This window comes from Archocentrus centrarchus, chromosome 1 (assembly GCF_007364275.1).
Source record: "Archocentrus centrarchus isolate MPI-CPG fArcCen1 chromosome 1, fArcCen1, whole genome shotgun sequence".
Taxonomy (NCBI): Eukaryota; Metazoa; Chordata; class Actinopteri; order Cichliformes; family Cichlidae; genus Archocentrus; species Archocentrus centrarchus.
The window spans coordinates 12,355,190-12,368,220 of NC_044346.1; the positions used below are offsets into that span (position 1 = coordinate 12,355,190).

The following is a 13,031-nucleotide window of genomic DNA, read 5'->3' on the forward strand; positions in this document are numbered from 1 at the left end:
ATACATTTACATAACATTGTTTTAAACAGACGTGACTCATATAAAGTCACACACGGGTCATAATTGGGATAGGTCTCGCGCCTTATTATCAGGGTGTCACATCATACATATACATATGTACATACATCTATATCTATATCTATATATATATATATATATATATATATATATATATATATATATATATATATATATATATATATAATATAAATTTTATGTCATGCAACATACCAGATAAACTATTACAACCTATTGAGGCACTGAGTCATTTTACTTCATGCATCACTGAAGATGCAATTACTTGTAGAAATCACAAAATTCCTGCCCACAGCTGCTTAAGGAGAAGTTTGTTGGACTAAGATGTTTCTATGTGCAATATAAAGACTTCAGAACTTCTTTATACATAAAAAACTGAAAAAAAAAGAAAACATGTCTAAAGAAAAATCATTAAGAAAATCATTCAGTTGTACATTTAAGATAGGAAAAATCTTTGGATACTTCTGTTACATATCTGCAGTGCATGACTGAATTGATTTTTCTTTTCCCATTTAAAAAAAATGCCTATTAATTCCAGCTGAGATAGCTTTTGGGATTTAGCAGATGATACAAAGCTTTCATTGTTAGTGGGAACATTGTTATTTCAAAGGCCTTTCAAAAAGCCCTCAGAGCAATATTCCTTGATTCAATATCACAGTATTATTTAGGATCAGTTACTATACCTACTAGCTCTCTGCCTGTTCCTCTGATAACAATGACACCATCTCCATTCATTTCTATACACCACATGGCTGTACCTCTACATCTACATCTAGAGATTTATTTATATATTTCTACCCATATTCTCACTGTATATGCTGTGCTGCTGACTTTAAGCTGAAAGCAACATTCTAAACTATTAAAAAATAAATAAATGAATACTTCCTTATGGTTTTAACAACAGCCAAACACAACAACAAAGTTCTTCAACAGTTAATAATGCTACTGTCTCCTTACATTTCCTTCAAGATCTCTGGGTCTTTAGCTTGGAACAAATCTGCAGTGATGATAGGAAGCCTGAGAGAGACAACATACTAATATTGCATGAACCAAGCCTTTATTTCCTTTCCTACAAGGCATCCTGCCCTATTTGGATAGCTGGTAAGACTGAAATTTGAGCACATCCTCCTATCCGTATACCCTTTAACAGCGACTGGAATGCACTTCACAAGGCTGCATCTGTGTGCCGTTAACTACTCCTCAAAGAATCAACTGATGATTCATGTTTGCAGGTCCTACAGTTATACATTTCTTCTCAATTCTGTGCTGACAACCAGTACAGAAATGATAGTCAGTACTATCATTATATTTAATAGTCTAATAAATTGTCAGACCAAAAAAAAAAAACAAGCAAGCAACATTACTGAAAAAGAATGTTAATGTGTTTTTGTAACCCCACTTCACTAAACTTAAGTGCATCGGTGGTCAGTGCTGTCACGTGTCACACATCAGGTAGACTCAAATTGATATACATGCCTAAAACAGTTCCTGAAACTTAAAAAAAAATAGTCTAAGAGCATTTCAATAATTAAGCAGAGAAAGCCTCATGCCAAAGATGCTCACGTGTCTTTGGGGAGGATGCAAATGGTTTCAAAACATCACTCACTTTATGTAGTATTTTATGCTTTACACTGCTCTTTGGGACAGTGTTTCTGTTTAGAGTCTGTTTAGAGAACCTATACAAGGAAATCAATTAATTTTTATTAAAGTAAAGAAAGTGCAGTGCTGGTGCTGGTGCTGAGATGAACTTCCAAGAATATCCAGGGTCCCACTATTTAAAGACAAAGCTTCAAAATGTGAAAACTAAAATAAATCAAAAGGTATAAAGTACAGATCTAATTCACAAGTAAACACAGAATGTAGCATGTCCTCTGCACAAGGCAGCTCAAGGTTTCTTTAAAAAGATTTAATGGACTGAGAGAACAACATACTTTTAACGAGGGAAAGTGTGTTTTTCATTTAGTAACCTACAATCAACTTTGTCCTGCTGCACATTCTTGGTCCCATCTCCGGAGTAACAGCACTCAAGCAAAGACTATTTGGGATCATGTGCCACTTAGCAGTCTAACTTTTATCTCAAACATATAGACTCCGAATAGAAAAAAGCAGCAGACGGCAACAGTTCTCACTTTTAAAACTAAACTAAATTCCAAAAGCCTGACTGTAAACATGTACAAGCATAGATCTTTTTTATTCTGGTTAAGGATCCGTTTACTTTATCATGATGGAAAAAGAAGTGGAACACTGGCAACTTTTTGTGGTAATGGAACAGGACTTTGTCATTATGCATCAAACTGTTTCATTTGCCTCCACAAAGAGCGCTTTCACAGCACAGGCTGCAAACAGCTTCAAGTGAAAGGGCAATGCATATTTTATCCAACAAGAAAGGGCAATGCATACATTATACAATCAGCATCTGTGCCTCGTGCAGACTCAACACACTGCTTTGGTTACCTTGTACACTGGACCATTTCACTTTAAGCAGAGACACAACTTCCTTTGAATAGTTTTCTAAGGTAAGTTCTGCCTGGATCTTCATCATCACTACAACACAAAAACACCCTTCACTTGCAGTTCCTTTGAAGTAATGGTTTTAACTTTGATAATGTGCAAAAATGAAAAAGAGTCATGTATAAAGAAAGTCTGCTTTCATTTGGATGGTCATGGAATATGTTAGAGACTGGTTAAAGACGAGTAAATGTTTCCATTTCCATCTTAGATCTATATTCCCAACATACACAGTTATACACTATAAGTAGTATAAGGACACTGGAGATCTACAGGTATGTATCTACAAGTATATAGATCAGGACTCTGGAAGACTGTTCTTTTTCCATCATTTTGCCCTGACCTGGTACATAATCCAGGTCAAAATCCATAATTTTGCTCAACTAAAGTCACTGCCATCCATTTTAACAAAAAGCAGGCTGGGTCCAAAGTTGTGCAAATGTGCGGGTCTTTTCAAAACACCCTGTTTTTCACGGGTAGTCTACTCCTCCCAATGCCTGAATCAGTAGATATATTATTACTAACTCAGGCAGTTGTCTCAGGCTATTTTCTTCACACTGTTTCACTACATATACTCTTTACCCTCTGGGGCCTAAGTTAGCATAAGTGACAACCCTACCCTAACCCTATGTTTTGAAAAAAGGCAATTTGTGACAGATGAGCAGTTAGACCTCAGAGAATTTACTGGAGATTCCTGAGTACAGTTATTTGTCCCAAACTCATTAATTCAAACCATCAGAAACTTTTACCACTAAACACTGAATCCCACAGCATGAGATTGGATTATACGATGATTCATTAATGGTGCTGAAAACGACTCCGGTAAAGGTGGTTCGTTCCTCTTTTACTGCTGTCTTTCCTGACACTGCCTTCTTCGTCAATCATTCCAGACAAAGGAAAATGAAAAGACGATTACTCAGTGGCAATAAAAAAACCCTTGCCTAGGTGTGTCAGGTTGAGTCAGGTGTGCTTGGAGGAGTGGAGACTTGCATAGGTTCATTGAGATAAGCATAGTTTTATTGGTATTCTGTTTGGACTAGCACTGGAAGTTGACCTCATATGACTTTAAATGTTTTTTCACCTCAATAGTGCATAACTGTTGGTAATGGTTTTATACTACTTGAATTATGATTTTACTGATTTTACCCTTTCTTAAGAGCAGAAGTGACATCATAGTTGACTCTGTAAAGGGGACAGGCTTATTTGGAAACTCATTCATTTGTGATAAGTGTGAAATTTCAGGAGGTATAATCCTAACAAATTCCTACGACACGCACTTCTTCACTGGACTGCTCTACAGCCATATTATCAACAAAGGAATAGAAGTGCAGGAGTGGAAGCCTTTCTTTACATTGCGTTCAATTGTTTTATAGTACTAAAACAATTGAAAGCACTAAGTACAAACTTATTAAAGTATTTTACAGGTTTGTCTTTTAAAAGGCTTTGAACTTTTAAAACAAACCTGTAAAATATTTTAATAAGTCACTGTATGAGCCATTTGCCACAAAATTGGAATCCCATATGAGCTGACCCCTAGGAACACAACATGTAAAACAGTAGCTAGCCACTTATGGCAAGAAAACTCCCACAAGTCAAGTGTATGCTTGCTTCCCACAAAAAACTAGAAGAAAAAGGTACACCATTGCTTAGTTCCAAGAAAACCTCTCACACTGAGATGTGGCAGTATCTTTCAAAGTTGAGCTGACTTAACCAGGGCAGAATGGTGAGAGCCTCACATCTGACTGCAGGAAGTCCGTCATGCTGTGTTTCTATTGGAACTTGTTGGCTCTTGGTATAATGTTAAGCATACAGAAGCTGAGCTCTTTTGCTCTTAGTCTTTTCTAGTCAAAAATCACGTCACTATCAGCAAAGTTTCTGATAAAATTGATGTGCAATGAATTTATTGTGCAGCATGGGAAGAAGCCCAGAAAAGAGTCTTCATAGGGGTATGTTTAAATTAAGATGGCACTTATCCAGTAACCACAGAGCTTTTAATAACACAGAGAGTGTCTGGACAAACAGTTGCCATGGACTCCCTGAGCTGGCTAACGGAAAGGAACCATAATAGAAGAAGACGTGGCTTGCATAGGAGGTTTTCTTCTACTGGGAGTTGATGTAAATGAGGACAAGTTGGTGTTCAATAAACAGCAACAATGGACACCGCTTTTTTTTTATTATCGCCATCTGAAACAATTTGTTTGTTGGTTTGGATGGTTTATGAATGCCACTCTAAAAGTCTCAATACATCCTTTGTTTAGATTTGTTGGATACTCCTACTCTTCAAGAGTCACTCACTGTCTACTAGCATCAACCACCACAGAGTGCTATGCTTTCCGTAGCAACACTGTGACCCACATAACAGTGTTACTGTGGATACCACTATAAGAGGAATGAACTGGGTTTTATACATGTGGTGATGGAACAAGCAAAACAACACAATACACATCAAGACTGCGACTAATGTACTCTTAACAAACCCATGCCCAGGTTCAGCAATGCAAGCATCAAGTAAAACACAAAAATACTTCTGCAGTCTGCCTTCACTACTTCCTACCGAGAAAAACAAATTTCAAAACTGGAGGTGTGTGGCTCCTGGCAGTTTTCCCCACACCACTTTTTCACTTGTTTTCTAATTTTAAACGATTTTAAAACAGCCTGGTTAAAATTCACAACATGCAGCTGCAGTAAGAGTATATAGTGGGTGCGCACCCATGCTTATACTTTCCTTTTGGAGGTACAATATTTTAAAGGCATATGGCAACTTTAGCACACCACACCCTTCATCTAGTGAAATCATAGGAGCGGCATTACCACCTTGGCTGTATTTAGTTGTCTACTGACCTCAGATGTAATCCATAATAACAGGACCCAGCCCAGGACAATCCTATCATTGCACCTCCTGATAATCGCTTAATATAGGCCTCAGGGATTAAGTGGAAGATCAAACCAGCCTCCCAGAATCTGTGCCCTACATGGGATTTTCAGTTAGATGTACATGCCAGTCACAGGTCTGCATGTGGTGCTATCAATATAATATATAAAAGTAATATTAGTAGTAGCAGTAAGGACAAGGTGACATCTCAGTACTAAGGGTCTTTTGGGTTGTCCATCTGCGGGAAGGATGGAGGTATTTCTTTCAGATTTGTCACAAAAACTGCCTTGGACTCAGCAATGAGCTGATTAGATGTTAGTAGTGAAAGGTCAAGGTCAATGTGCTTTCGTAAGTCTCTGAACATAACTCAACTCATGAACGCAATATATATCAGGATCACCTTTAGATTTGGACTCAAGGAACTGAACTGATTAGATGCTGGTCGTCAAACGTCAAGGTTACCTTGACCTCACAAAAGATATTTTTGTCATATCCCAAGAATTCACACAATAAATATGATGAAATTCCACACAGATGTCTATCTTGACAAAGTGATGACATTTTATACCCAAAAGTTCAAAGGTTAAATCATATAAACTGTTCTGCTAAACTCCAACAAAACTGCCTTCATAAGAAGATTATTGCAACAGGAGAAGTATATATATGCAATGCAAATACACTGCACTCTCCAAGTAATTGGTATTAGACAGTGTACGCACATTCATATATGACTTTGTTCTATATTTTTTTAAATATATACACCATACACCCTGGTGAAATGTTGGTAAGGCACTGAGCCATCTTAAATCCACGCTATCTGTGCAAAATTCAACTAATATCCAAGTACAAAAACAGGAAGCAACTCATTTAAAACTCATCTGTGCATCCATGAAAATACACCGTCACTAGTCCAAGCTTTAAATATCCCAGCATCTGTCTTCATAAAACAAAAATCTCATTACAAATCAGACATCCAACCACTACCTCAGAAACAATCACAAACACAACAGCTGACAAACAACCCTGGAGGATGCATCCTTCATAAAGGCTCATCTTCTCATGCTAAATTTACGAGGCAGAAGAAGGTATTTCCCAACAGGTTCACTGAGGAGACTTCCTGTCAGCTTACTGAATACTTCACATACATCTGATTCTTACTAAACATTAACCGATAGATATAAGCCTCTTTCACAACAGCAAAAGTCAGCAGCAGATTGATAGATCACACTTCCAGCTTTCTTGGGAACCCCCATAAACTTTTGAGGCTACATGTGCCAAGAAAAATCGATGTATTATGCATTATGTTTCACTGCCTCATTTAGTCATTAAATATATAATGTGCAGACAAAATTTTAATTTCAAATGGGGACTAAAGTCACATTAAGTAAACCATGAATGTGGTTACTAACTTTTAAAAGGCGGGCAGCAAGCCAGGTCCAAATATCCAACTCAGGTGATTCCTATGTTTGGGGTAGGAACTCCAAGAATTCCAGACTGCTTATTTTGTGCTAATTTGAGTCAGCTGTTGAACTCATTCTCAGCAGCTGAGCGTGTATTAACATATTTTCTGCAGCATGATAGGAAATCCACAAGAAAATCTGTGCCACTGGTATTATACTGAGAATATATATATATTCTGAATATTCTAGATTTAGGTCAAACGGATTTGACCACTTTCCAAATTCAAACTTTTTTATAATGCATGCATATGTCTTCCGTGTACCCCAGCACCTACTCATGAATGTCCACCCAGGTCTAAGAGCTAGTCCATCTGTTCCTGCCATCAACTCTCCAAAAGAAGAAAAACGACTGCAATTGGGAACTGCACTCGCCTCTTAGAAGACTCCCTTAGCTCATTAGTCCACACAGTGGAACATGACTGAATAAACTCTTGCTGCATAATACTTTCCTTATGCAAGTCTTTCAACATAAGCTTCACATAGATCGAGTGAATAAAGAGACTCACCAGTTTCCTCATCAATGGAGAATACCCCCAGGCCAGACCCATCTCGGATGGAGTATCGAATCTCTCCATCTCGGCCTCTGTCTTCATCTTCAGCTGTTACAGTCATCACTGAAGTCCCAATGAGCGCATCCTCTTTTATAAATCCTTTTTCCACAAACGATCGGAACATAGGCCTGTAAAGATTTTCATTCACATCCACCACATCCACCTCAATGAAGCAGGTTGATGACAAGGACATGGGCTTCCCTTTGTCTTTAGCTTTCGCTGTAAGATTATACACCTGTTTTGTCTCATAATCTAAATTCTGAACAATTCGCAGAGCACCGCTGAGTTTGTCTACTTCAAAATTCCCATCTCCGTTATCAATAAGGCTGTATCGTACCTGACTGGAAGGTCCAATATCAGGGTCATGAGCCTCCAGCCACATGATTACTGTACCGATAGGAAGGTCCTCCCTCACTTTTACACGGTAATTAGGGGGAAAAAATTTTGGTGGATTATCATTCACATCTTCCAAGGTGATTTTAAGTGGCACTGTGGACACCAGCTGAGGCTCGTTTACTGCCTGGTCACGTGCTGCAATCTTTAAAATATAAAATGGATGGCGCTCACGATCTAATGGTCTGGTCACTGTCACCACACCAGTATTTTCATTGATTGTGAAATGATCTGTGCCTCCCAAAATTGAGTACTTGACGATTCCATTGTCACCTCGATCCTTGTCTGTTGAATCCACCTGGATGATTTCAGTCCCAACAGGTGTACTCTCACTTATTTCAACTGAATAAGAGTCTTGCAAAAACTGGGGGCTATTATCATTGGCATCTAAGATTTTAACATCCAAGAGGCGCGATGAGGATTTCTGTGGTATCCCAAGATCATAAACTGTAATGTTTAGGGTGTAGTGGTCTGTTGTTTCTCGATCAAGAGGAGAGTAAACCAAAAGCCAACCGGTTTCCATATCTACTATAAAGCGGCTTTCTGTGTCTCCTCCTGAAATAACATACACAAGTTTCCCATTAAAGCCACTATCTGAGTCTGTGGCACTTAAATGGACAATCCGGGCCCCAACGGGGAGATCTTCTTTAACTTCAATCACACTTGGGAAAGACTCTGCAAACTGAGGGCTGTACCGATTCACTGAGTGGAAGTCCATGAAGTTGTCATCCGGCTCAGTCTGCGTGTGGATTTTGCTGCCCTGAAGCAGCTTTTCAGCCAACATAGTAGCGACTCCAGTTTCAACACACTTTAACTGGACGGGCTTGCGTGCCGTGATGACAGTGATGTTCATAATCATTGGCTGAGTCTCGTGTTCGCCATCAGTTGCAACAATTTGTAAACTATGAAAAGAGACTTTAGCTGCCTCTCCCTCACTCAGCGTGTGCTTCAGTGAAAGCATGCCAGAGTTTGGGTTCAGTTCAAATAGATCAAGATCATTCCCAGCTTTAATACTGTACCGTACTAGCTGCAGTTCATCTGCATCTATGGCAGATGCTGTTGTTATCTGCTCTCCCACACCGTGATCTCTTGGCACAGTCACTTCACAGTCCACATTTTCAAACAAAGGCTTATTGTCATTCAGGTTATTTAATGTTATGATGACTGATGCTTCCACCTCTCTCCGGAATGGAGATCCCCAGTCTGATGCTCTGACTTTAAGATTGTAAATCCTGGGCATGAGCTCATAATCTAGGACCTCTGAGGTACTGATGACACCAGAAAAGTAGTCAATGACAAACGGCTGGGGGCTCACATTGGTGATGCTGTAGGTCACATAGCCATTCTCCCCTTTGTCTAGATCAGTGGCTTTAACCGTCACCACACTAGTCCCTATGGGTACATTCTCATCAACACTGGCCTTGTAAGATGTCTGCTGGAATTCAGGTGCATTGTTATTTACATCAATCACATCAACAATCACTTTGGTTGCTGCTTTTTTGTCATTTGTAATCACATCCAGCTGAAACTGTGAGGAAATATCAGCATTGATTGGCCCTGCAGTGCTGATTAAGCCGGTATCTGGATTGATGGTAAATCTGTTCTTGTCAGATTTATGTCTAAAAGCATATTTTAGCTGTGGATACTTTGGCACAGCTGTTACCATAGTGACAGGTGTGTGAAGGGGGGCAAATTCACTCAGATTGACTCTGTAAATGGCCTTTTCAAATACAGCGGGGCCCACTTTGAACTGTGGAGAAGTGACATGTACCAATTTAGCTGATGAAAATTGAGGGGGGCTGCCTTTGTCCTTTCCCTGTAAAGTGAGGTTGTACCCAAAAGGCTGGCTGTCCCAGTCGACATCTTTCACAGCTTTTATTTTATACTCCTTGCTGCCAGGGCTGGTTCTTACAGCCTTGAACTGCTGAAGAGGGTCACCAGCCACAATGCTCAATGATGCTATTTCTCCATTTGGTCCCTGATCTTTGTCCTCCACTGTTACGATGGCATAAGTGGGGTCATGGTCTGTATCAGAAGGGGCCAAGGTTACTGCAGTAATTACAGGTGCATGTTCATTGGCCTGTTCCACCCTCACGGTAAGTCTGGCCATGCTACTGAAACCACTGCTACCATATAGCTTCATCCCTCTGTCCACGGCAAGGATCTCCAATTCGTACAGCTGCGTCTCAGAGTAGTCTAGTTTGCCCGTCAGTGTCACCACACCACTCGTTGGATGAACTGCAAACATGTCCGTCCACTCCCGGAAACTATAGTAGTATTCTCCGTTCGTACCGATATCTGCATCAGTTGCCGTGACTTTGGCCACGCTTGTGCGTATGGCCGTGTTCTCTGGCAGAGAGATGCTATAGGATGTTGGTGAGAAGAGAGGCCTGAGGTCATTGGTGTCCAGTACCTGCACCTTAACTCGAGTGCGACACTCCAAATTGGTGTTTCTCTCAGAAGCTTTAATAGTCAGCATGTAGTGGTCTTTAACCTCCCGATTCAGAATGGCAGTGCTGCCTCCTTTGGTCCTTATTCGCAAAAAATTGAAATCTCCCAGCAGATTATCCTCTGCTTTGAATAAGTTCTCATTGTCTCCAGAAATGATTTTGTACCGTATGTCCCATTCTGGGTCTGTGACGTAGATCCCCATTTTGGTGTGACTTTCTAAGTAAGTCTTAGCAGCAGAGTTCTCATATATGGTGGCATTGTAAAGAGAGTGCGTGAACTGCATGGAGGTGGCCCTCACCATCCTTTGGTTCCCTGCGCAGCCACAGAGGAGCTGCAGGAGCAGCACAAGCAGTGGAACCCAGTGCTTCCCCATTATTGTACCCTGATCTTCAGCGAACCACCTGAGAAGGAGAAAAAAAGGGATTTTAGAGCTATAATACCGAGGAAATATTTTTTGAGAACAGTACAATAACAATCAATTAAAACACCAGTTTCTACTATCATTCTCCATCCAGGTAGCCTGAAAAACAGCCAAAATGCTGAAAACCATATTATTTATGCCACTCTTAAATATCGTGACAAGTGATGATAAGGCTGATAAACGACTAAGCAGCAATAAGATGGAAGCAGAGCTGTCAGTCAGGTGATAAGATCTAAGCCTGCACTGCTCCCCTGTCTGCACAATGCCAGATGCCAACCATGTGTGCCCTTCACAACATGGAAATCTCATTCTCCAAACATCCTCTTAATGAGTTAAGAAAAGGCACAGACAAAGCAAAGATTTAGGTTCTCTTGTAAAGTGGAATGCTATAATTTACACTTCTGGTCCACCCAGAAAAAAAAAAATTAGTAAAATCGAATTTTAATAAATAACACATTAGTACACAAGGACGATGATGCTGGACCTTTATTGGTGCAGAAATGCAGCCAAAAAAAAAAAAGAACAGAAAAAGGTGCATGGTAAATAAAACAATCTCTGTACAATCTCGTCGAAGTACAATCAAAATTAAAACCAGAGGACAGATGACTGTGAAACTGCTTTAAAATTGCAGATTCATTCGTTTACAACCGCTTTACAACGTCTCCGGCTCCGTGTGGGAGTCCGTACAAAGACAAAACATAAAAAGCAAGCCGTTGATATGTCTGCGCAGGAGTGCGCTGTAAAAGAAAAAAAAAACTACATTATATTTACTTTTGACGTGACAAAATAACCCCACTAGAGTTTATTTATTAATGTTTTATGTAGGGTTAATAAGTAACAGGCGCTGCGCCCCAATCACCTTTATTCTAACACTATAGCCTGCAGGTACAAAAGAACCATCTGTTTGTGGACAAGCGCTGCAGAAAAAAAATGAACAGAAAGTTAAAATCGTGGCTCTTTTTTTTTTTTAATCACATAAGATACAAAAGATTGTCCGTGTGTTTATATTCTTCAACTCTAAAACCTCTAAGCATATGTCTTCATTTGGAAAAAAAAAAAGTTAAAATGTTTCACGAAAATGAGTTAAGTGCCTCGAGACTATTTCATGCCTAACCCCATCCCCCAACTACAGCCACTCACTTTGAAACGATGGCAGCCGAGCACTTAGCAGAGATTTGCTTGGGGAAGAAGAAGAAGAAGAAGAAAAAAAAAAAACACGTATTTTCAACACAAAACAAACAAACTCTGTGCGCATAGTATCAAAACATTTAGTTTGTATGGACGCTAAACTTCTCCAAAGAGACAGCCAAAGCAGCAGCGGTTGGTTTCTTTCGCACCTCACAATAGCAGACCTAACTTTTTTTACACGTTACAGAGATGCCGACGCTTAAACACCGCTGACCGCAAAAAAAGAAGAAAAAAAGCCCACTGAGTACAAACATAACAACTTACATACCTCTTTTATTATTACTCTCGGAGATTGGGAGGTTTTGCATATAGTTTATGTAGTCCAAATCTCGGCATGGTATTACGTGGACTTCTCGCCTCTCCGTTACCCCATCTGCCACCAGCAGGCAGGCTCTCTCTTTTCCCTCACTGCCTTGCTTTCCTTTCTCTCCCACACTCGCCGTGCGCGGTATCTCTCCGCGCTGCGCACGTCCGGATCTACTTACCGGCTGGCAGCAGGATAGGACCTTTCCGCTCTGAACCCGCGACCCTTTTGATTTGATTTACTGCGGTTTGCCTTGTATTCTTATATGAAATATTTCCAGAAAGGCCGAGCGCTGTCCTCTGCTAAATCGGTTTATTTTCGATTCAGCAGTCCCAAGGCAGACTGCCTTTTATTATGCCTTATCTCTGAAATTATTCAATACTTTCAAACCCCCTTACGCCCACTTTTGATGGTGTTCTGATTATGGCTACACGAATAGAAAACCAAATGCCAGTACGAATTCTCCCAGATTGCTCTTTGTAACCATTAAGGCTATTGGACTCATGAGGTGTGAATCCTAGTGGGACTTTTTTCCTGAATGCATTCAACTATTTCTGTGATCTCCTTCTATTTACAGCAAGATAAATTAAAGCAACCCCCCACAATCGCCTTTACATTTATACAATTATAAAGGACCAAGCTTTGTGCTGCCCAATTGAAGTAACCCAATATTCACCTCTCCAGCTGCAGCCCACTTAGGGTACCCTGACAGGTTATTTTGTGCATGGCTTACTGGCTAATGATAAACAAACAATAGGGTGCAATTTTCAATTAGATTTACACTGGCTTTGCTGAAAAATGAGCTTTGCGTTTACATCATAATTTTGCTGTCAGCATATAAATGTGG

At 39.9% G+C, this 13,031-nt stretch overlaps 1 protein-coding gene across 1 annotated transcript in view; it reads right to left on the reverse strand.

Moving 5' to 3' along the window:
• fat1a (FAT atypical cadherin 1a) overlaps window positions 1–12,283 on the reverse strand; it is a 78,561-nt gene extending 66,278 nt beyond the window's left edge. The window contains 2 exon segments of the mRNA XM_030736139.1: window positions 7,383–10,672; window positions 12,149–12,283. Coding sequence (XP_030591999.1) covers window positions 7,383–10,644 — 3,262 coding nt within the window. The 5' untranslated portion in view covers window positions 10,645–10,672; window positions 12,149–12,283.
• Between the last annotated feature and the right edge of the window lie 748 nt (window positions 12,284–13,031).